This window comes from Episyrphus balteatus, chromosome 1 (assembly GCF_945859705.1).
Source record: "Episyrphus balteatus chromosome 1, idEpiBalt1.1, whole genome shotgun sequence".
Classification (NCBI taxonomy): Eukaryota; Metazoa; Arthropoda; class Insecta; order Diptera; family Syrphidae; genus Episyrphus; species Episyrphus balteatus.
In genome coordinates, this window is record NC_079134.1 from 47,073,283 (window position 1) to 47,095,451 (window position 22,169).

At 30.2% G+C, this 22,169-nt stretch overlaps 2 protein-coding genes across 2 annotated transcripts; one reads left to right on the forward strand and one right to left on the reverse strand.

Moving 5' to 3' along the window:
• The first annotated feature begins 3,667 nt into the window (after nt 1-3,667).
• Nucleotides 3,668-10,119, forward strand: LOC129920142 (lipase 1-like). The gene is made up of 6 exons (XM_056001394.1): nt 3,668-3,952; nt 4,033-4,210; nt 4,333-4,547; nt 9,348-9,488; nt 9,536-9,679; nt 9,733-10,119. Exons 1-6 carry the CDS (start codon nt 3,833-3,835, stop codon nt 10,117-10,119), a joined length of 1,185 nt encoding a protein of 394 aa, XP_055857369.1. The 5' UTR covers nt 3,668-3,832.
• Nucleotides 10,120-14,232: 4,113 nt separating this feature from the next.
• Nucleotides 14,233-19,293, reverse strand: LOC129920222 (pancreatic triacylglycerol lipase-like). The gene is made up of 5 exons (XM_056001514.1): nt 19,186-19,293; nt 18,559-18,958; nt 15,178-15,726; nt 14,934-15,113; nt 14,233-14,876 (listed from the first exon to the last, which is right to left on the reverse strand). The coding sequence occupies exons 2-5, from the start codon at nt 18,617-18,619 to the stop codon at nt 14,233-14,235; spliced, it is 1,434 nt and encodes a 477-aa protein (XP_055857489.1). The 5' UTR covers nt 18,620-18,958; nt 19,186-19,293.
• Nucleotides 19,294-22,169: the final 2,876 nt, after the last annotated feature.

The following is a 22,169-nucleotide window of genomic DNA, read 5'->3' on the forward strand; positions in this document are numbered from 1 at the left end:
CTAAATGAATTGAGCATAAAATGTGCGATATGGTTATTTTATGAGAATTGTGTGTGCTTCAGCACTAGTAGTAGCAATATGGAACTTGCAGAGTTGCTACAAAGCTCAAAAGTGAGCTGAGCTCAGCTCACAGCTCAGCTCAAATTTTGAGCTAGCTGACTTTTGAGCTATGTACCATAGCTCAGCTCATTTGAGCTGAGCTGAAAGTCAGCTGAGCTGATGGTTGAGCTGAGCTGTTGGGTGAGCTAAAGTAAAGTGAGCTGAGCTGAGCTGTGATGGGTGAGAGGATACATTGATTTTTATTTGGAAAGTATAATGAAATATGAAGATATTTTAAACTTTTATAAAACACCATAGCTCAAGATGTTTGGTTCTAGTTATTAATGGAATTATTTTAACACATGGATATTTTTATAAAAAAAAAAGGATAATTTTTCGTGATCTTTCTCTTGGTTTTTTTAACCCTAGAAAGATAATCATACGTCTCAGAGACGTATGATTCTAAAAGAGATTTTTGGTCTTATGTTAACACTTTTTGTCATATTTATTTAACTCATTACTTAGATTATTTTAAAGAAGTGATATAATAAATCAAATCAATTTAACAAAAACCCAGAAATTTGAATTGAATTAGATAAAACAGTTCTTTACACGCCATACGTCTTACAGACGTAGATTATCTTTCTAGGGTTAATAGTAAATATATTTCTATTTTTTTAGTAAAATATTTCTTTTTTAATCATAAAAAAAATCAGGTACAATCCGGTTTTACGACTTTTTTCAAAATTCCGAGAAAATCGCGTTTGAAAGTTGGGGTAAATTTTTTTTTCGAAAAATCCCCGAATCTTTGAACGCTCCTGGAAGCTAAACCGCTTGAGAGCAATTTTTGGGAGTGGTGCCAAATGATAGCTTGTGTCATGGGCCTACGCTTTGCACATTATCAGATTTTTAAAAAATCGCCTTGCATGTTAAACCGCCACATCATGCCTATTTTTTCAGAATCGGGCTTAACTTTTTTTTTACCTTTAAGTTCTCCTGGTTTGAGAACGCGTGTACCTACAGGGATGGAAGTTGTACCCAAATGTAGGTTAGAGTCCCCGCTACCTTTTGGCATCAAAAAATTTTTTTTCATTTTTTTCAAAATTCCGATATATAGGCGTTGGAAGGCTTTGATCTAGAGACAGGGGAGTGGTGCCATACAAAAGCTTATATTCTCAGCTACCCGATAGTGGTATAATCCGGTTTTTCGATTTTTTTCAAAATTCCGAGAAAATCGCCTTTGAAAGTTGGGGTAAAATTTTTTTTCGAAAAATCCCCGAATCTTTGAACGCTCCTGGAAGCTAAGCCGCTTGAGAGCAATTTTTGGGAGTGATGCCAAATGATAGCTTGTGTCATGGGCCTACGCTTTGCACATTGTCAGATTTTTAAAAAATCGCCTTACATGTTAAACCGCCACATCATGCCTATTTTTTCAGAATCGGGCTTAACTTTTTTTTTACCTTTAAGTTCTCCTGGTTTGAGAACGCGTGTACCTACAGGGATGGAAGTTGTACCCAAATGTAGGTTAGAGTCTCCGCTACCTTTTGGCATCAAAAAAATTTTTTTCATTTTTTTCAAAATTCCGAGATATAGGCGTTGGAAGTTGGGGCGCTCACTTTCAGCTCAGCTCACTTTCAGCTCAGCTCAAATGACCTAAGCTATGGTACCTAGTTCAAATTTGAGCTGAGCTGTGAGCTGAGCTGAAATGTTAGCTTTTTGCAACCCTGGCAACTTGCCACATGTAACTTGCCACATGCAACTTGCCACACGCAATTTGCCACATGCAACTTGCCACACGCAACTTGCCACATACAACTTGCCACATGCAACTTGCCACATGCAACTTGCCACATACAACTTGCCACATGCAACTTGCCACATGAAACATGTAACTTGCTACGTGTTGTGTGTTTTATGTTTGCCGTACTGTGGCGTACTGCATCTTTAAATACTAAAGTACTGCGTACTCTAAAGGTGAAACGACAGCCCTGCTACCCAGGGTGATCGCGTCATAATCCCTTTGACATTCTTGTCAAAAAGTAAATTTTCATACCCACCCTCCCATAAGAAGTATAACTTCAAAAATTGATTCCATAGCGTGAGAACATAAAAATAAATGTTTTTTTTTGCTATTTTTAATGAAATTTGATCGAGTTCAAAAAATTCTAGCTCTTTTTGTAGATGTCTCATAGACCTGATCGATATATATATTTTGAGCTAAGACAATAAGCTTTCAGATGGTATAAAGCTTATACCTATTTTATAGGTTGTTAGGGAAAAAAATGGAATTAATGGCGTGAGAAGATAAAAATTCATGTTTTTTTTTTGCATTTTTGATAATGATTGTTTTCAATAAATTATTTTTATACTTAAGAAGAAATACTTGGCTTTTAAATTGCATAATTTTTGTTGTAAGCTTTTAAAATAAAAAAATAATATAATGACAAAATAAAAAGGTATTTTTTTTAGCTTTTTCTTGTAAATTCATGATTGTTTGAAAAAAGTAAACGATTCAATTGACTCATTTTAAACAAAAGCACACAACCTGTTTTCTGACGACGTTATCACGTAAAATCATCGTCCGTAAACCGGCTTTACAGACAACCTCTTTTTTTTTGAAAAATCAATTTTTTGAAAACGGATTGGGGAAAAATTTTTAAATTTTGTTTTTATGTGTAGGTAAATTAATTATTTCTTCAAAATGCCATACCAATGTTTTTTTTTTTGAAAAATGTTTCAAAATTTTTGTATCCCATACCTACAAAATTATTTAAAAAAAAAAAAAACGGCTCTAACGATTTTCAAAATTTTTATCTAAAAATTCTTTTTTATACAAGAAATCAAATGACATATCTACTTGGTTTTTGGTAAAAGATAATAATGATAATGATGAATCGTAATAATGATTTTTTGTAGTTATAGTAATATTTTTAAATTTAAAGTTTGTCTATAATAGAAGACTCGTCCCCTTTTACCGTGCTGCTCATCTTGAGGCAAAAATCAACTCGTGAAAAGTCGACATAAGACTATACAAATAAAAAAATTTTAGTTTATTTATTTATATCAACACTTGGAGATGGTTTACCATACCGGAAATCTATAGGCGATGACGGGTCGAAGCTTTATCAAGACTTCTTTTTTTTTGTTCGTTTTCACCATAAATGTAGAATCTTACTTCTAAACTCCTTCATCTAATAATTATGTGCTACTTGTGATGTTTCTATGGTTTTAATTGGTACTTGGATTAAAAATTTCCATATAGATCATTTTTTTTTTTCAACCAATTTAACCAATGCTAATGAGTTTGCACTGAAAACTATGTCAATCTTCTGATTAGATTGTGAAAAGATGATAAGAATCATTAGAAACCACCAAAAAGTGTTTCAAATGAGTAATAAAATTACTCAATGCCAAGTTAGTTAACAAATTATATTATTCCATATTTTTGTAAGCAATATTTAACAAAAAATTTATTCTGTTCATTTAATTTTATGATCGTATTCAGAATTACTAGTAGCATGCTTCATTTATTTTCAATTAAACAAATGACAAATGACTACTCTTTTCTTTTTTTTTTAATTACTTCAAACCAAATCTTATCGAAATCCAATCAGTGCACGAACGCGTAACTAAACAAGTCTCATTTAATTTCCCACGACTCTTCGTCGTATAAATTCCCAATCCACTCATCGAAATATTCAATTTTTTTTAGAAATAATTTAACAGTTGCCATTTTAGTGTATATTTCCATCTCAGATTGATTGAGTACGTTGGACAAAACCAATTAAAAATCATGAAACTCCTAGAAATCATTTGTATTTTTTTTGCCACGTTATGTATTTTTTCGTGTGGAAAAGTTTCATTAGAAAATATTTATCCACCGGATGTAATTGAGGATGGAAAACTTTTAACGGTACTTAGAACTTATTTGAATTGAAAAAAAAAAAAAAAAAAATAAGGAATAAAGAAAACTTCAGATGCCCTTATAAATAGGATGAACTTATAAGGAAATACAAATATCCCGCAGAGACACATTTCGTTATAACAAGTGACAAATACATTTTAAGGATGCATCGGATACCGAAACCTGGAGGAAGGCCGATTTTACTTCAACACGGTCTGCTAGATAGTTCGGCAACGTATATTTTAATGGGACCGAATTTAGCTTTGGGTAAGCTTTTGTTTAATGAATACAATGCAACATTCAGTCAGTGTGATAAAAGAAATCAGTTTATTTAGTGAAATAATTGAAAAATCTTTGGTTCTGAATAACAAACTAACATTCTTTTTCAGGATATTATCTATACGATCTGGGATATGACGTTTGGATGGGAAATGCAAGAGGAAATCGATATTCCCGCAATCACACAACACTTAATCCGGACATTGATAAGGCATTTTGGAATTTCAGTTGGCACGAAATTGCAGTTTTTGATATTCCTGCAATGATTGATTATATCTTATATCAAACGAATTCATTAAAATTAATTTATGTTGGACATTCACAGGTAATTATACTTAAATAGAGTTGAGAGTTATAGACCTATGAGGTTTGATGAGAGCCTATACAGCAAATGTGAGTAAGAGACTTAAAGCCTTATAACGAATTCAAAAATCTGGCAGCTTTAAATCGTGGCCTTTAAATGGGTTTCGGGGATTTCAACAACGCAAGTTGTGAGGAGACTTAATTCACACAAATTCCACATTTTGAATACAGGGAATGATGCTCTGTCATTTACCCAAAGCTTGAATACCGCCATCTGGGCCATGCGACAAATAGAACTCACCATATAAAAAAAAAAAACAAAAACAAAATTCTCCAAAACAAAGCCGCTTTAACAGCTGATATCTTGAATCCTATAAATCACATCGTCAAAATTGATGACATCAGGCTCACTTTCTGTATATTTGTTTGAATCCTATTTATATTATAGTCCAGTAATTTTAGGTTTTATCTGCGGAAAAATTCCTACTGGGCTGAATTTTGGTATACAGCTTAATGACGGCTTTGTTATGAAGATGTGAAAAATCGACATTGATATCGTGTCCGCGTTAAGAGTTATAGGGGTCAAAAGGTCACAAAAACTCCTTATACCAGAATATTTTTAAGAAAGTTGGCCACCTAGGTTTCTATAGATTTATTTTATACCACAGGTGTTTAAAATTTTTCATAAAATACTTTTTTTACATTTTGCATCAAAAAACAGATTTCAAAATTTTTTTTTACAAAAATGTGCAATAGCTGTGCAGTTTTTTAAGCATTTATGTACTCATACAATTATTGTGGAAAATTATAAAAAAAAGAAATAAATAAAATTCATTCATTCGTGGTTGTAGTGAACGAAAACATAAGATGATAAAATTTAAAATACACTGAACGAAAAAAAGTCCATATTTTATGAACTGGTTGCGATAGAACTTTTTTCTATCTGTTTTTAGAACAATCATAAGTGTAGCTATAAGCCGTTTTAGGGTTGTCCATTCTCTATTGCACACATAGACATATTCTAAACAAAAATTCCCAGGGAAATGGTTTCGGGAGAAGGGCCCCAATCGGAAAAATGGCGAAAATTTCCATTTTTGTTTGGTTTCCCCATATTCTTAACAGTTGAGGAATCAAATTCAAGCTAAAAAAATAATGAAATTTCAGGAACTTTTCAGTTAGGAGTTTTTTTTTTCAGGAATAGGATTATGACGATTACAACTAAACTTCAACTTTTTGAATCGTTATACCTAAGAAACGGTGGGTCTTAGGAAAAAAAGTGTCATGACACTTTTTATATATAATAATCTGGTCTACAATTCTTGCATTGAAAATTTTTTGATAAGACTTACCGTTTTGCTGAAAATCCTGAAAAACCAGTTTTTGTGACCTTTTGACCCCTATAACTCTTAACGCGGACACGATATCAATGTCGATTTTTCACATCTTCATAACAAAGCCGTCATTAAGCTGTATACCAAAATTCAGCCCAGTAGGAATTTTTCCGCAGATTGGGCTTAAAAATGACTAAAATGACTGGGCTATAATTGAAAAACTCACGGTTTTTAACCCTCAGAAAACAATATCACACCGCGATTTGAAGCGCCCAGACTTTTGAATTCGTTGTTAGAACACATTGAGCTATACCTCCACTTGTTTAAACTTCAACTCCCAAAAATTGCTGTGGAGTTTAACCTTTTATATGTCAAGTGGATGTATTTTAAAATTAACCACCTGTAAGCACTTGCCTTTAACAATTATTATAAAACACCTATTTTTTTTTTTTTTTTTATTAATTTTATTTATTTAATTTAGTCATACATAGTATATTTCGACATTGAGAGGTTAAAAAAAAGTGTTTATAGCTGTTTTCAAGTACAGAAATGTGAAAATTTAAAGAACAAGCTATTAAATATGTAGGTATTTATTTTAGACATTTTCCAAACATCCAAAAAGAAGACACTATAATAAGAGAGAAAAAATATGTTATTGGAATTTCTTACTTTTGTTGGCATAGCCGTAGCTAGGATTTCATTTCGGGAGGGGTTAGCTCTAACCGAACAAAATTGTTTTTATATATTTTTACATGCCAGCGTAAGCAAGCAAAAAAATTTATAGAAGCCTTCCTAAACCTTATACAAAAACTTTTTCGTAAAATATCATATACAAAAAAACTAGATATTATCAATGGTTTTAACAGCCAGCAGATAAATCATAAATGGACTTTTCTCTTTCTGATAAGATTTATGTATCATTTTTTTCAAATTTCTTTGTTCATTTAAAGTTTTGAACGTTAAAGCCTAGTACGCAGATGAAGCGAAACGAAATTTTCCATACAAAAATAGCATAACGAAATCTTGAACGAAAAATTTCGTTTTACTTTTCGTTATTTAGTACCTACATACGCAGCTCTAGGGAAAAATTGGAAAGTTTTCACTCATTTGTCACTTAGGTACTTTTCATTGTCCTGTGCATTTTTCCTGATTCCAAGAGCAGTGTTTTTTCACTTTAAATTTATTTATATCTTGTGTTACAAATTATTTTCTGTTTTTTCTTGATTTTTAATTTATTTGGATTTTTTTTATTTGACTTTGACAGAATACTCGATGATATTTTTTTGTTAGCATTTTCTTTGTCGACTATGGAGACTTGAACATTTTTCGTTTCTCTTTAGCTGCGTTCTAGGCTTAGTGAAAAATGTATAATATATTATGAAAATTGTATTCTCTAAAGATACAAATTTAACAGGATAACACAGCAGGATAAATCTTTAGCAGCTGAAATTTTGTCTTTTCACCTCTATAGTGTCCATACCCTTGGCTAACTATTTAACTCAATTCACCTCAAATAATTATTTTTTATTAAATGTCAATGTAAAATAAATTGTATATCACGTCTGAATTTGAAAAATCGAGTTTTTAACCCCTGGTTCCGAAGTTCAGCAAAATATTTCAAAAATGCTTTTTACTTTTACGCCAGTTAAGATTCAATTAGATAGGTATAGAAAGTACAAAAATAATCAGTTTTTGTGATAAGTATCTAGCTTTAACAAGTCAGCAATCTGAATTCGACCAAAAAAATTATTTAGCATACAACTATAAGAAACCCAAGAAAAAACAAAAAATGCATAGTTTTTGTGTTTATGTCGTATTATTTCAAAAGTGAGGTCTTTTAACAAAAACATATTGTATACTTTAAAAAGAAGAGACAATCAATTTATAATTATCCATTTTTGTGTACGACTTATGATTCCCACTTATAAGAGGGTTGAAAATTTCATACAAATCAGTAAGTAATTCTTAAAAAAAAAAAAAAAAAAAAAAAAATACAGAAATGGCACATGGTGATATAAAGGGTTAAGACTATTTTATATTAGTTTTTGAAAACTAAACGGGCGTTAATTTGTTGTCTCAAAATGTATAGTAAAAACAAATTTTTTTTAATAACTTTGTCTTTTTTATTTTTTGTACCCAACCATTCAAAAAGTAACGTTTTATTACAAAAACTGTAACATTAAACTTTCCATATTAATGTTTTTTATATTTCTAACAATTTAACAATCACCGGTAAACGCTCGAAAGAAACTGAATGACATTGTTCTGGATGTTTCTGATACAAAAAAAATAACAATACTTGAAAAGAGTTTTCTGGCTCTTTTTCTAAAACAAAAAAGGAAAAAATACGCCAAATGGTTTCTGGTTTTTTTTTTTTACAATTTATGAAATGGAAATAGCACCAGAAATTTTTTTTTTTGGGAAAAAATGCAAGAAATTCCTGAAAGTTTTGTACTTTTTGCAAGAAAAAACCCAAATTTTGTATGAAAATTTTTTGTTTTTTTTTTCAAAAAAAAAATGTGGCGTAATTTACTTTGGTGAAATTTCCGGAAGCCGTTGTTAGGACTAACAGCTTTCAACCATTCTTGTGTGATTGTAATTCATTTTCAACTTTTCTTTGAGTCCAAACGTTTTAGCAGATATTCACCTTTTTATGACAATGATACTCGTGGAGGCTTTGTCAATTCCTCTCTAGAGGCAGTACCCCTGCAAGAAAATGTTTTTAGGTGGAGAAAGCTGGGATAAGACCTCTGGCGTTATAGTCCATCACGCTTGTACTATGGGGTACTACAGTAAGGATAAAAACAAATATTACATTATTTTTAGAGCCCTACCCCAATAGTATTTCTACACCTTCATTAACATGGTGCCAATAAACTTTGTTCGAGTATCATGTTCGAGTGGATTTTGTATGTCTGCGGTTTTGTTCGTGTACCAACTACATGGTTTGACCAAACCGAAATTTTTTTTCTGGTAAAAATGTCATTTTCAAAATGTTTTTTTTTTTTTTAAGTGTGTCTTGTAACTCCTAAAAGTTAGCTTAAAACCTATAAAACTATTTTTTGCTTTGAAAAATGAAACTATTAATATTTCAAATAATTAAAAATAAATACAATATAATTTTCCCCAAGACGGATAGGTATATAATTTTGTTTGATCCACAATTTAGTACGCCATGGATTTTAGACTTTAAAAAATGAAACACTGTTCCATTTATTGTTGTTCTTGAACTAATTTAAAAATTATGGTAAATTAATGTTCTTGTTGCAGACTTTGGATAAAATCTCAACAATGGCTGATATTTTTGAATTAAGTGGCAGAAAAATAAAGACTTTGTATTAAAATATGTAGTCCTTGCAACCCATTATTATTATTATTATTGAGAAGAGGGTTGTTTTTTGTTCGTTGAGTTTTTCCCAAAATTATTTTTGAAACAAAATTTCTCCCTTTAAAAACAAAATCATAAATCACATCTACATCCTTCATTGCAGGGAACAACAGTCCTTTTCGTCATGTGCTCAATGCGTCCTGAATACAATGAGAAAATTATTCTAGCACATGCATTGGCCCCCGTCGCATTCATGAAACATATCCGAACTCCACTATTGCCACTGGGACAACAAGGCATTGAAGTAAGTATTTCCCACAAAAATTCTCATGAATTAAATTCCATTTACAGATTCCAGTTATTAAATCAATGTTGGAATTCTTACCAAATGCAAATCTATTCAAAGGCATTTGTATGAGTGGACAAAATGCCGAAGAAGTTTGCTTAAATGTTTATTACATGCTTGTTGGGAAAGACGTTAAACAGTTTAACAGAGTAAATGTCAAGTTCTTAATTCATCAAACATGTTTAAACTTTATTTCTTATAGACAAGATTTATAATGGTTTTGGGTCATTTGCCAGCAGGAATTGCTATGAAACAAGTCACACATTATTTGCAATTAATCAAATCCGATAAATTTCGACAATATGATTATGTGGAGGAGAATAAGAAGATTTATTGCCAAAATGAACCTCCAGATTATGATTTGAAAAAAGTTACAGTACCAATTGCTATGCATTACAGCTTAAATGACTACTTGAGTGAACCAGTTGATGTGGTGAGATTGAAGGAACTTCTGCCAAATGTAATTGATTTTCATAAAATGGAAATACCACAATGGAATCATATGGACTTTTTATACGCATTTGATGCTAGAAAGTTGCTCTATACCCGAATTCACGAATTGAATAAAAGGTTTTTCATTGAGAAATAACAATTTTTTGGTGATACAAAATAAATTTCTAAACTCAAAGTTAAATAAAAAAAAGGCCGTGTGCACTAGCCCTAAAAAAGTATAAATTAATTTTCATCATTCATTATAAAGAAAAAAAAAACTATGTTAAAATGACTTCATATCAATTTCATAATTTTTGTTTAACAACACAAACATTTGTTTAAATTAGAAAATGGAACAAATGGCCCACATTACAAACAACAATTAAACATTATTATTACCAATGACATTACTGACATTATTGAGTGTTTTTATCAAATATGTACAATTAATGAGCATAATAGTAGTTATTTACCCTCATTTTTTTTTTAAATTTACATAATGCACAACAAGATTTTTCATCTGATTGAGATGTAGAAATTAAAAACAACAAAGAGGTTTTTAAAAAGTTTTATTGCAATAGTGGCAAAGGGCTTACAACCTTCACCCTATTACGAGTAATTTATAAATTTTAACATAACATAAAAAAAAGGAGATTTTTTATCTTGAAACCTACAAAACTGTTTTTGAAAATATGAAGAAAATATGAACTGAACATAAGCTTTCATTTGATACTAGTTTTATCTACGTACTTTGGGATAAGGCTACTTCCTTTTAAATGTGTGATATGCTGACTTTTAACGAGTCGATTTTATCCGCACAACATATCGTCACTGTTTAAGAAAACCAGCATAACTCAAAAATTCTTCTTTTTTAATTATTAATACCAATATACTGGAAACAATAGATTCTTAATTTTTGTATACTCAGTATAAATTTAAAGAATTTGCATCCTATCACACAGCTGATTCGTTTTCTTCAATTTATGAAAATAGTTTGGAAATTTGACAAATTAAGAACTAAGATTTTTGAGTTATGCCAGTTTTCTAAAACAGCGACGATATGTATGTTAAAATTTTTGTTTTGCACTGTGGTTTGTTTGCCCAGGATAGCCCTAATTTGTTTTCCTGTGAAAATATTTTGTAAATAAAAAAAAACTTATTTCAAAATACATAGGATTAGAATTTTAGTTCAATTAGTCATGGTAAAGCTCCGTGAAGCCAAAACAGCGACCTCAAAATATTTTAACCAAACTAGACTAATTCGCTCACCTTGGCAAAATTTTCGTTCGTCCACCCTTCAAAAAAAAATTAGAGGAAATTCAATTTGTTTGTTCAGCTCGATACATTTCTTTTTCTTAAATCATAGTTTGTCCACCCTAAGTTCATGAAATATTCAAAATATTAAATTTGTACCGAACAACTCAAAAGTCCTCAAAATTCTTCACAAAAATTACACATACACCACAGTGACTTTCTTAGTTTAATAAAATTTAAAAGAGGTTGATAATTTGAAAAAAAAAAAAAAATGTCATAATTTTTGGACTAAGGTCGGGCTAGCGAAAAAAAAGTTAGGCTGTCCTAGGCTAGGCAAACAAACTACAGTGCAAAATCAACAATTTTTACAATGAGCCAAAAAAAGCTATTTATTGTGTTTTTTGAGGTGAAAAAAAAATTAAATCCATTATAATTTAAAAATTAAGGGTGGGCTAGTGAAAAAACAATTGGGCTATCTCGGACTATCCTTGGTCAATGGAACCAAGCAGGTTTGGTAAAAAAGAGGTTGTCTGTAAAGCCGGTTTTTACGTGATAACGTCCTTAGAAAACAGGTTGTGTGCTTTTGTTTGAAATGAGTCAATTGAAGCGTTTATTTATTTCAAACAATCATAATTTACAAGAAAAAGCTAAAAAAATACCTTTTTTATTTTCTCATTATATTAATTTTTTTATTTTAAAAGCTTACAAAAAAAATTAATTTTTAAAAGCCAAGTATTTCTTTTTAAGAATAAAACCATTTTTAAATTTTTACAATGCGTAAAACGTATAAAAATAATTTATTGAAAACAATCATTTTCATCAAAAAAAGCAAAAAAACATGAATTTTTATCTTCTCACGTCAATAAATCCATTTTTTTCCCTAACAACCTGTAAAAAATTTTATACCATCTGAAAGCTTATTGTCTTAGCTCAAAATATATATATCCATCAGGTCTATGAGACATCTATTTTTTTGTTGGACAACCTATAAAAAATATATACCATGTGAAAGCTTATTATTTCACCTTTCATATGACGTATCAATCTCATTTCAAAGATGCCTAAAAGAGAAGTAAGAATTTTTTAAAGTAAACCATGTCGATCTCCACTGGTGTTTTGAGGTTTTTCGCAAGTTTCTTGATTTAACATTGTGTAGCTTGTAGTAAATTTATATCTGCTCTTGGTCAAAAGTTATAACCTGTTGAATTCTAAAATTTTATTTTACCGTTATTTAAAAATTGTGTTTACGAAAATGATTGAAACCTCGCACACATATAGTCGTAGTCATGGTAAATCATTACTTCATATACTTTATTCCTGTATCTATTAAAGAAAAAAAGATAAAAATAAAAAACGATGAAAATCGGTTAAAAACGGTCAAAAAACGTGTTTTTTAAAAACTTGTTTCTTCCGTTATTCAGTCAAAACTCACTTAACGATTCCAAGTTTTTGCACATGTATGCATAAATCCAAAACCTACATGTCCTATAAGTTTGATTTGATTTTTTTGAACGCTCCAAAAAAAAAGCTAAAAATAAAAAATTACCCAAAAATACCCCTAAAAACAAGGTGTTTTTCAAAAATTCATATTTCGAAACGCAGAGTGTTGGAAAAAAATCCGTATTAGACGCCTAATTTTTTTTCCCTCTTCTTTCACCTGGAATCTTTAGAATTGTCAAAAAAATTTCCTTTAGTCAAAATCATCATTTTGTCATAGCCCCAACACGTGTACAACGTTCAAACAAAACGTTATAGCTTAGTTTCAAAATTTTTTAGAATTTTTTCTTGAATGCAGTTATTCTTAAATCAATTTCATCTATCTATAGCAAAAAAAAAAATCAATTCTCTACGACTTCGCGTTTAGATTTTAGCCCAAATTTCATCTTTACGTTTTACCCCTGTTTACCCTATTATATGACGGAATTTTTAAAAATCCTTCATTTGGATTAAGCTTTAGGTTATTATCTTTCAAATAAGCTATAGAAGACTTTTGTATCTCTAATAGTTTATTTTTAATTTTGAATTGAATTTTTTTGCCGCACTGCGAAAGTGTGAGAGTGTAACGCTAGAAAATGGCGTCACTTTTTTGTTGTGGCTGCCATGGTTCATCGATTTATAAGACGTTATCATGTCAAAAAATTAACATTTGGGGTGAAAACTTCACATAGCCACAAATGCAACATACAGCAGCCACCTACGAGCTTTCTGTAGGATTATAAGAATACAAGTGGCAAAATAGACTGTTCAAAAGAAGTTCTGACCTGATAACACCTGATAGCAAGAATGAAAAAATAACCTATAGAATTTTCTGTTTAGTACAAAAATGTGATTCAAGATAATAAATTTATCCTTTAGCGTTAAATCCCATCACCCTTACCACGGGGTTCAACTATAACAACTATAACCTTGATTTTTGTGCTCCCTCTTCTTCCATATAAAGTTTCGATATCCCATTTTCATTTTTTGTTATATAGCTTAAGGATATTTCTTCAAATACAACAATGATTTAAAAAAAATCCTATTGAACTTTGGGAAATATTTTTTTTGTGGTAGAAATTAACCCAAAGTTCGTAAATTAATATTAAAAGATGTTGATTTTAAAAAGTGATTGGGCCCTGGGTTCTAGTCTGTATAGTTTTTCCTTGTAAAACACAAATCATCAGCGTCAGAAATGCTCCTCGTCACCCTCAACAACTCAGCACATGTACTTCAACTGCTACTGAAGCTTCCAGAATTCAACAAATCACCTTTAAACAATAATATCTGATTGAAGTTGACGGGACTGCTAATTGCACTTAAGATATTAAACTACAAGATAAATTTTTTTCTTCCTAAGAAATTGTTAATTTTTACTAGTTGCATACAAAATTGGTTAACTAAGATAATGATAAACTAACATTTATTTAAATAATTTGCTAAAACCTTAATCCTAGTTTACATATCAATTAATCATTTTGGCAGATAATATTTATTATATTATTATGGAAATATTAAATAATTTGGCTAAAATACATATTTAACTACTGTTTAATTTAGGCACTTGAAATACACTTTTATCTATAAAGCCCATTGTAAGGTTCCTTCTGTACGATGGCCAAACTCCACCATCATCATCATTCGTTACTTTATTTTCCTTGTGACGATTTTTTGTGCGTAAATTTTGTCTATTATTTTTATTTATTGTTCTTACTGTCGAACTATCAGAAATTGGTTCCTTTAATTCCTGGGTGATTTCCTTCGTTCCAGATCGTCCAAAATATGGCCATGTCTCTCCATTAGGGTCTTGTGAATAAGGAGTTGGAAAATTCATAATATTATTGAAATTTCCTTCTAACTTTCCCCATTCGTCAACTTCTTTTAACAAAGGACTATGTCGAGTTACAGGCTTTTGTGACAGTGTATAAGTATTTTTGGTTCTATCAGGCAAATCTGTCCATTTCCCCAAAGCAAATGGAGTTGAATTCGAAGTTGTTATTAGGAAAAATCCATTATACATTGGATTTGCATTTTCACCAGCTTCAACAAGATAATTTGTTGGTGGACAAAATCCTAGTAAATACGAAATGTATGAGCTGCATGCCCAACCCCAAAAACCTTTTGTAGAACGAATTGATTCTAAGAAATAAGCTGGTGCTCGCTGATGGCTGCATGCAAAAATGTCTGGAAAATTAGAATGTTGTTTAGATACATAGTTCTTATTAATTGCGAAATTCTTACTTCCTGAGCAACCAGGTTGATATATTCCACCATTCATATAAAAATCTAGATGACCACACCTTTCCAACTTTCCCTGGACAAAGGCATTTGTGTGAATTACATCAACAAATTCAGCATCAGTAGCATCAAGTTTATCATCTGTTGACGAAGTTATGAATAATGGCAAAGCTGGATCAAGACCTTTAAATACAAAAACAAACATTTTAGAAATTGGTCGAACTTCTTTGCAAAATTAGCAACTCACCAGTTATCCGGGGAAGCAAAAAGAATCCTAAATTTCTAGCAATATAATTTGCCAATTGAGCTCCAAGTGAAAACCCTATTACATGAACATCTCCTGATCCCATATCCAAAATCCTTTCGACTAATTGTGCGGTACAAGCTCCGCCATGTTTTGTATTCTGAGCAGCACTGAAATAACATGGGCCAGGACCAAGGACACTCCAGTCAACATATATAATGTTGTATTCACCTTTTTGTAAATATTCATCTTTCATCTCAAATAACATATCTAAAAACATATTCGAATTATAGCCATGAATAATAATTTTAGTTGGATGATCTGGATTAAAAAATGATTGGCTAATATTTGATTTTTCTAAAGTTTTATCAATATAAATTCTTTGGCGATCCATCATATTTTGTCGAGTAAATAAATAAAATTTAACATCATCATCGGGACATTGTCGGCTGATAATCCATTTGCATGGACCAATGCTCATTGTTTGTTCAGGTTTTGCTGCTTCTTCTTTTCCTTTTTGGACAGGAGTAGCATTTGTAGGCGGTAAGAATCCTGGAAGTGTAAAATGGTTTTATAAAACTTTGATTTAATTTAATAGACCGGAGCTTCAGAGCAAAAATAGAACGAATTCGTTCAAGAGTTTTTATTGCTGAATCGATTCCTTGGAATAAAAGTATACTTCAGTAAAAAAATTCTAATAAATCTATTGTTGTATTTTTGACGAAACGGCAACACCGGTCGGTTTTCATTTTTGTTATTTAGCTCGAAACCCAAGTCAAACTTTTAAAATAGTTCAAAGACACTTTTCTTAGCAAATTAAATTTTGTATCAAGTTAAGGTGGTTAAAAAATTTAAAGAATTAGTTTTGACTAAAATTCTAACTTACAATCAATGAAAAAAAAGTTAAAAAATTGAAATTTTTTTTTTTTTTTACTTAATCACAGGGCATTTGGTATATGAACCCGGTACGTACAACTTTGTACTAATTAATTAAAGTAGAGGTACCAAATAATTAAACATAGGGGTTATGATTCTAATGGAAAGTTCATTCTTAATATGAATTTCAGATGTAACCACTCATACGATTTCCAAAAAAAATCACAATTTCTATGCAGAAGCCTTCAGGTTTGAAATTATTCAACTTCTGGTGTGATTTATTTCAAGAAGTTTTGTACCTACAGAGCTGTGGTTACGCTCAAATTATACAAAATTTTATCTTCTTTAACTGGTTGTTATAAACACCGAGGTTTTAAACTACTGTGTTGTGTATTCTAACAACATCTCAAACAATCAGTATATTGCAATTATTACTCACACTTTGCCAAACAGTTTTTTTTTTTAATCATTTGAGTATTTTTTCGTTTTTCAAGAAAAAATTTTCGTTAGTTGTTAATTTGGCAAAAACTGTTATTTTAAGCCATTGAAAATAGTTAGAGTTCGTATTAAATGTTCTTCTTTGCAATGGACCAATCCTAATGGCTGTATGTCGGTCCACCCATTCGATCCGTATTTATAAAAATACACTACATACTACACAAAATTGCACACAAGGCCATAAGGATGCAAATAAATTTTTTTGTTTCCCATACTTAGTTTACATTTAATCAATCCCTTGAGGTCGGTTTACTAAGTCTAAAACTAACCAATTATTAAGTTTTTATCGATCTTTAAAAAACTCAACTAAAAAAGTCAAAAATAAAGAAAATTAGCTAATTTTTGAAAATTTACATTTCTGTTGTTTCTTGACAAAAAAAAAAAAATTAAAAATTGCATATTATAAAAGTATTTTACCTATATACTTTATTTTAATAGTACAAAGTTTGGACGAACCGGGTTCATACACAAATATGCAAAAATGTATCTGCCATCATGTAAAAAGTTATTTGACCCTTTATGAATAGTCTTTTACTTAAAGAGCAGAAGTCAAAATATTACCAATAATTACTTTTTGAAAATAAGTGGTAGGTTGATGAAATTTTGAACGGATGAAAAAATAATAAAATGTCCATATCAAAAAATATTTCGGGCCTAACCCTCTGTAGGCACACCTCTTTTTTGCGAATTTGGTTTATACTTTTTCATGTCGATAGAACTTTTTTGGCTCTCACTATTTTATAGAGAATCATAATGAAATTGACGTAGAATTTTCTGAGGAATTCGAAGATTGTATTAACAATTCCAAAAAAATGTATTTTTACTCTTATAAAGACACTTTTTTGTGACCACTTTTTATTTTTGTCCTGCCAAATTCGCACCCGTGTGTCGACAGAGGGTTAAGAGTTTTTTTTAGTGAGAAAGAACATCATAACATCATATTTTAATTTTGTAACATTAAGTTTTTTATTTGTTGGTTTATAGAGACAAATTTTTTCGAAACTTATAATCTACATTTTTGACGCTTAACAATAAGGACTATTAATAAATAAATAAAAGGAATCAATTGTTGTTGTTTACAGCATAAAATGTTTACTAGGTAAAAAAAAAATACCAATAAAACACGGCTGTTATGAATAGATAAACAAATTTCGACTTTGCATCGCATCTTTATAATAATATTTTGTTAGTTTGCTTTTTTTTTTAATATCCATTCTAATCCATCAGATTATTACAATGTTGATTAAAATAAGGTTCCAACTTTTCAAAGCACCTGATGGATCTGTTGTTGAGTTTGTTTGGTCGTCATTTGGAACCTAAAACAAACCGAAACAAACCCGTCAGTGCATTTAATTTAATTTAATCCAAATGTTTTTTAAAATTAGAACATTTATGTAATCAGGATCTTTTCCAATCTGTCTTGAAGACAGGCTTGATGTCTCTAAATCATCGTTTTCCGCATTGTACGAAGTGTTTTTGTCTCAAACATTTTTCTAATTAAAAAGAAAAACAAAACAATTTTTTTAAAAATTCACATGAATTTCCCTTTAAAAAATTGGTGAAACTAAAATGATTTAAGGGCCTGATAAAATTTGAGAAATTTTTTTATAAAAGTCCTTTTATCTTTGGTTATGAAATTGGGCATTATTCTTGTACTCGATAATTGGGTTTTAAGGAAATTCATTCAGCGCCATTTGCTGATTCGAAACTTAAATAATTTATGTTGAATATAAACTCTTATTCTTTACTTTTTGATCTTAAATGCTTAAGTTTCGATTCAGCAAACGGCTCTCACTGGTCAATATTTCTTAGTCTTGTCTTATTCCTCGCGACACAGTGCGAACACTTAAGGAAATTTTAGATTTTGTCGCAGAAATAAGTAAAATAATTGTCTTAAGTCAGATTATTTACAAATAAACCACTTAAAAATACAAAACAGTATTAACAATAAACAATTAAATATAACACCCGGCTTAAAATGGCAACAATAATCTGGTTTATATAACTTACCAAAAATAATCACCACCACCACCAAAAGAAGTTGTACTTCCATTTTCGTCCAATAGTCCATGGCACAACTTTAAATTGTCTGCATTCTTTTCTTCTCTAAAATATAAAGACACTTTTTAACTAACAAATACACAACTTTTCCCTTGAATTCGGTTTCTCCACTTCATAATTCAATGAGTCTAACTTCCACTTTTAAATTTGTTGTAATATTTGATTTTGAATCCAAACTTATAAGCATCGTTTGTTTAAATGTCTATCGACTGCTCAAAAAATATCCAAAAGAATGTCAATTCAATGCGCGGTGCGTCGCATTGGATTCCGATTAATAAAACGTGTGTAACAACAACCAACTATGAAGTCTTTATTCTGAAGCTATCGAACACCGAAGAAGCCGGTAAGTCTGCAAAGAAACACAATTTCAATAAATCTTGATTGAAAAAAAAAATCAAAGACACAACAAAACAAAAAACAAAGCAAAATGAAATGAAACAAAAAGAAATCGAGTTTGTGTTCATTTAATCCACTTTTGATACCAAAACGATTAAAAAAAATATATAAAAATTTCTTTCAGCGAATTTTAATTGGAACAGTAACTTAAAGAAGCTGGGATTGATAATATCAATAAACCTCGCAAAGGTTGTAAAATGTGTAAGCTTTTAAGATGACTGATATGCGGAAACAGAAGTGTGCTAAATTAATTATAAATTGCAAGCTAAAGACACAATCAGATAAAACACTCCATAATTCGGTCAAGCTTTATTCAATATTACAGGGCCGAATGGTAGGCATTTGGGGCCTTGTTAAATGGTGTCTTATATGTGGCTAGTCAATATAAAATCAAAAAAATCTATTTGCATTAAACATAGCAACATAGGAAATCTCGCGCTATTAAAATCATCCTAACTTACTTAATTTTTGGATTAAATTTTGAATTATTAACTTACTCTTAAATTTGAATTAAATCTACTACTTTCTTAATACATTTATTTTTGAATTTGGCGCTTAATTTATACGATTCGCCATAGTAATTTATTATTGAATTCACCTTAAAAATGTTTCTTAAAATCTAACGTAACTTCTCTTAAAAGCTGCAATAAAATGTTTGTATAAATAGAACACAGTGAGCCTGAACAAGTTTAAGGTTGACCTAAAATGACGACAAAAACTAAAGATGAGGCTTTGTTCCGTTTTTACCAAAATCGAATTAGCTTCCGTTTTCGAGATACCCCCGGTAAACGTTTTTTTTTCGAGAAAAATTCATATCAACGCAAGGCTCGAGTACGATAACTTAGACGCTTTTTAGTAGAGGTATTCAATACAATCATTTTTTGTTTTGGGAGGGAGGGTCTATGTCCCCCCCCCCCCTTTAGGCGGGAGGGGCAATTTTCTAAAAAAAAAAACAAACAAAAAATTATTAAAAAACAATGGCAACATTTATGAATGATAACTTTTTCAAAAGCTAGAATTGTACACTTAATTATAGTTTTTAAATCAAGTTATTTTAAACAGTTGTTTTCGAAATTAACGATTTCAAAGTCAACAATTGTGAAAAAGAAGTTTAAAAAACACATTAAATACTATTTCTGTCAAGACTTTGGGTTTCATTACGGGATAAATTGATAAAGTAAACTACCTCAATAAATTCCTTATCAAATACTGAAAACCATATGTTTCTATGCCTTCTAGTTTTTGAGAAAATTGAAAAATAGGAAAACTACTTTCTTTCTCTTATTTTTATTTTCTTGGCTATTTTGCTTTGCCATTATCAAAAAATTAAAAAGTACTGTGCTTAATCAACTTCGATTCCATGAATTTGCTTTATTTCCATTTAAAATTGGATCTTAATAAAATTTTTACCTGCTCTTGGTCAAAAGTTATAACCTGTTGAATTCTAAAATTTTATTTTACCGTTATCTCAAAATTTTGTTTACGAACATGATTGAAACATCGCACACACATAGTCGTGGTCATGGTCTATCATTACTCTATATACTTTATTCCTGTATCTAAAAAAAGATAAAACTAAAAAACGATGAAAATCGGTTAAAAACGGTCAAAAACGTGTTTTTTTAAAACTTGTATCTTCTGTTGTTAAGTCAAAACTCACTAAAGGATTCCAAGTTTTTGCACGTTTATGCATAAGGCCAAAACCTACATGTCCTTTAAGTTTGAGATTTTTTGAACGCTCCAAAAAAAAAACTAAAAATCAAAAATTACCCAAAAATACCCTTTAAAAACAAGGTGTTTTTCAAAAATTCATATTTCTAAACGCAGAGTGTTGGAAAAAAATCCGTATCAGACGCCTAATTTTTTTTCTCCTCATCTTCCATTTGAGATCTTTAGAATTGTCAAACAAACATTTCCTTTACTCAAAATCATCATTTTGTCATAGCCCCAACACGTGTACAACGTTCAATTAAAACGTTATAGCTTAGTTTCAAAATTCTTAAGAATTTTTTCTTAAATGCAATTATTTTTAAATTAGTTTCATCTATCTATAGCAAAAAGAATCAACTCTCTACATCTGCGCGTTTAGATTTTAGCCTTAATTTCATCTTTCCGTTTTACCCATGTTTAACCTATTAAATGACGGAATTTTTAAAAACCCTTCATTTGGATTAAGCTTTAGGTTATTATCTTTCAAATAAGCTATAGAAGATTTTTGTATCTCTAATAGTTTATTTTTAATTTTGAATTGAAATTTTTTGCCGCACTGCGAAAGTGCGAGAGTGTAACGTTAGAAAATGGCGTCACTTTTTTGTGGTGGCTGCCATGGTTCACGTCAAAAAACTAAAAAAAAATAAAAAATTAAAAATTATCCTAAAACTTCAGCTTTAGTTGCAATTACTTATTTCCAAAAAAGGTACCATTTTTAGTCCTTAAATATATCCGTAGTATAATGGCAACAAAATATAATAAAAAAATATATCAGTTGTGACATATATTTATGTATATAGTTTTTGTTAGAAGTTGCAGGGGCCCACGCACGTAACTCGATAGGCCCTATGATCGAGGGTGGTCGATATTAATTAATATAGATAGCTACTAATTTTGTTCGATCGTAGGTTTTTAGAACAATCGATTGAACCAAATTAGATACTGTCACTACGCGATTGTATCGAGGAAGTTTAGAGCTCGCACGCCTTTAAAATGCGTATAACGATCAATAAGTAAGATAATTTTGGATTTGTAAGGCCGCTAATGTTACATGTTTGGGAGCTTCCGCATTTACTCACTACTTCTGACGTAATAATACTAAGATTAAGAAGAATTCTTGACCAAAACTGATAGTTTTATTTTTTTATTGAAAATATTCATTAAAAAAAAATAAAGTTTCTAGTTTGAAAAAATCAGATTTATTTACACATGTATCTATTTATAACGAAGAAAAAATAACAAAAATAATAAAAAAATATTAAAATTATTTTTATTTTAAGTGGAGCGATTGAATATAATTCACTTGAACTTTAAAATTGAATCATGTATCTATTTGTTATTATTTTTTAATATTGAAAAATGTTAATTTTTTTAAGCTTTAAAGTTTTGAAAAAACACAGACAAAATATTATATTAATAACATTGTACTTTTTCAGATAGATTTTTCAAAATAA

Excerpts from the sequence above, each read along its gene's own strand:
- LOC129920222 (XM_056001514.1), bottom strand. The coding sequence starts at position 18,619 with ATGGACTATTGGACGAAAATGGAAGTACAACTTCTTTTGGTGGTGGTG. Across the intron at positions 15,727-18,558 it reads GGTGGTGGTGATTATTTTTG|GATTCTTACCGCCTACAAAT; the intron begins GTAAGTTATATA and ends TTACACTTCCAG. Across the intron at positions 15,114-15,177 it reads TTTGCTTCCCCGGATAACTG|GTCTTGATCCAGCTTTGCCA; the intron begins GTGAGTTGCTAA and ends TTGTATTTAAAG.
- LOC129920142 (XM_056001394.1), top strand. The coding sequence starts at position 3,833 with ATGAAACTCCTAGAAATCATTTGTATTTTTTTTGCCACGTTATGTATT. Across the intron at positions 3,953-4,032 it reads AGGATGGAAAACTTTTAACG|GATGAACTTATAAGGAAATA; the intron begins GTACTTAGAACT and ends CCTTATAAATAG. Across the intron at positions 9,489-9,535 it reads TGGGACAACAAGGCATTGAA|ATTCCAGTTATTAAATCAAT; the intron begins GTAAGTATTTCC and ends TTCCATTTACAG.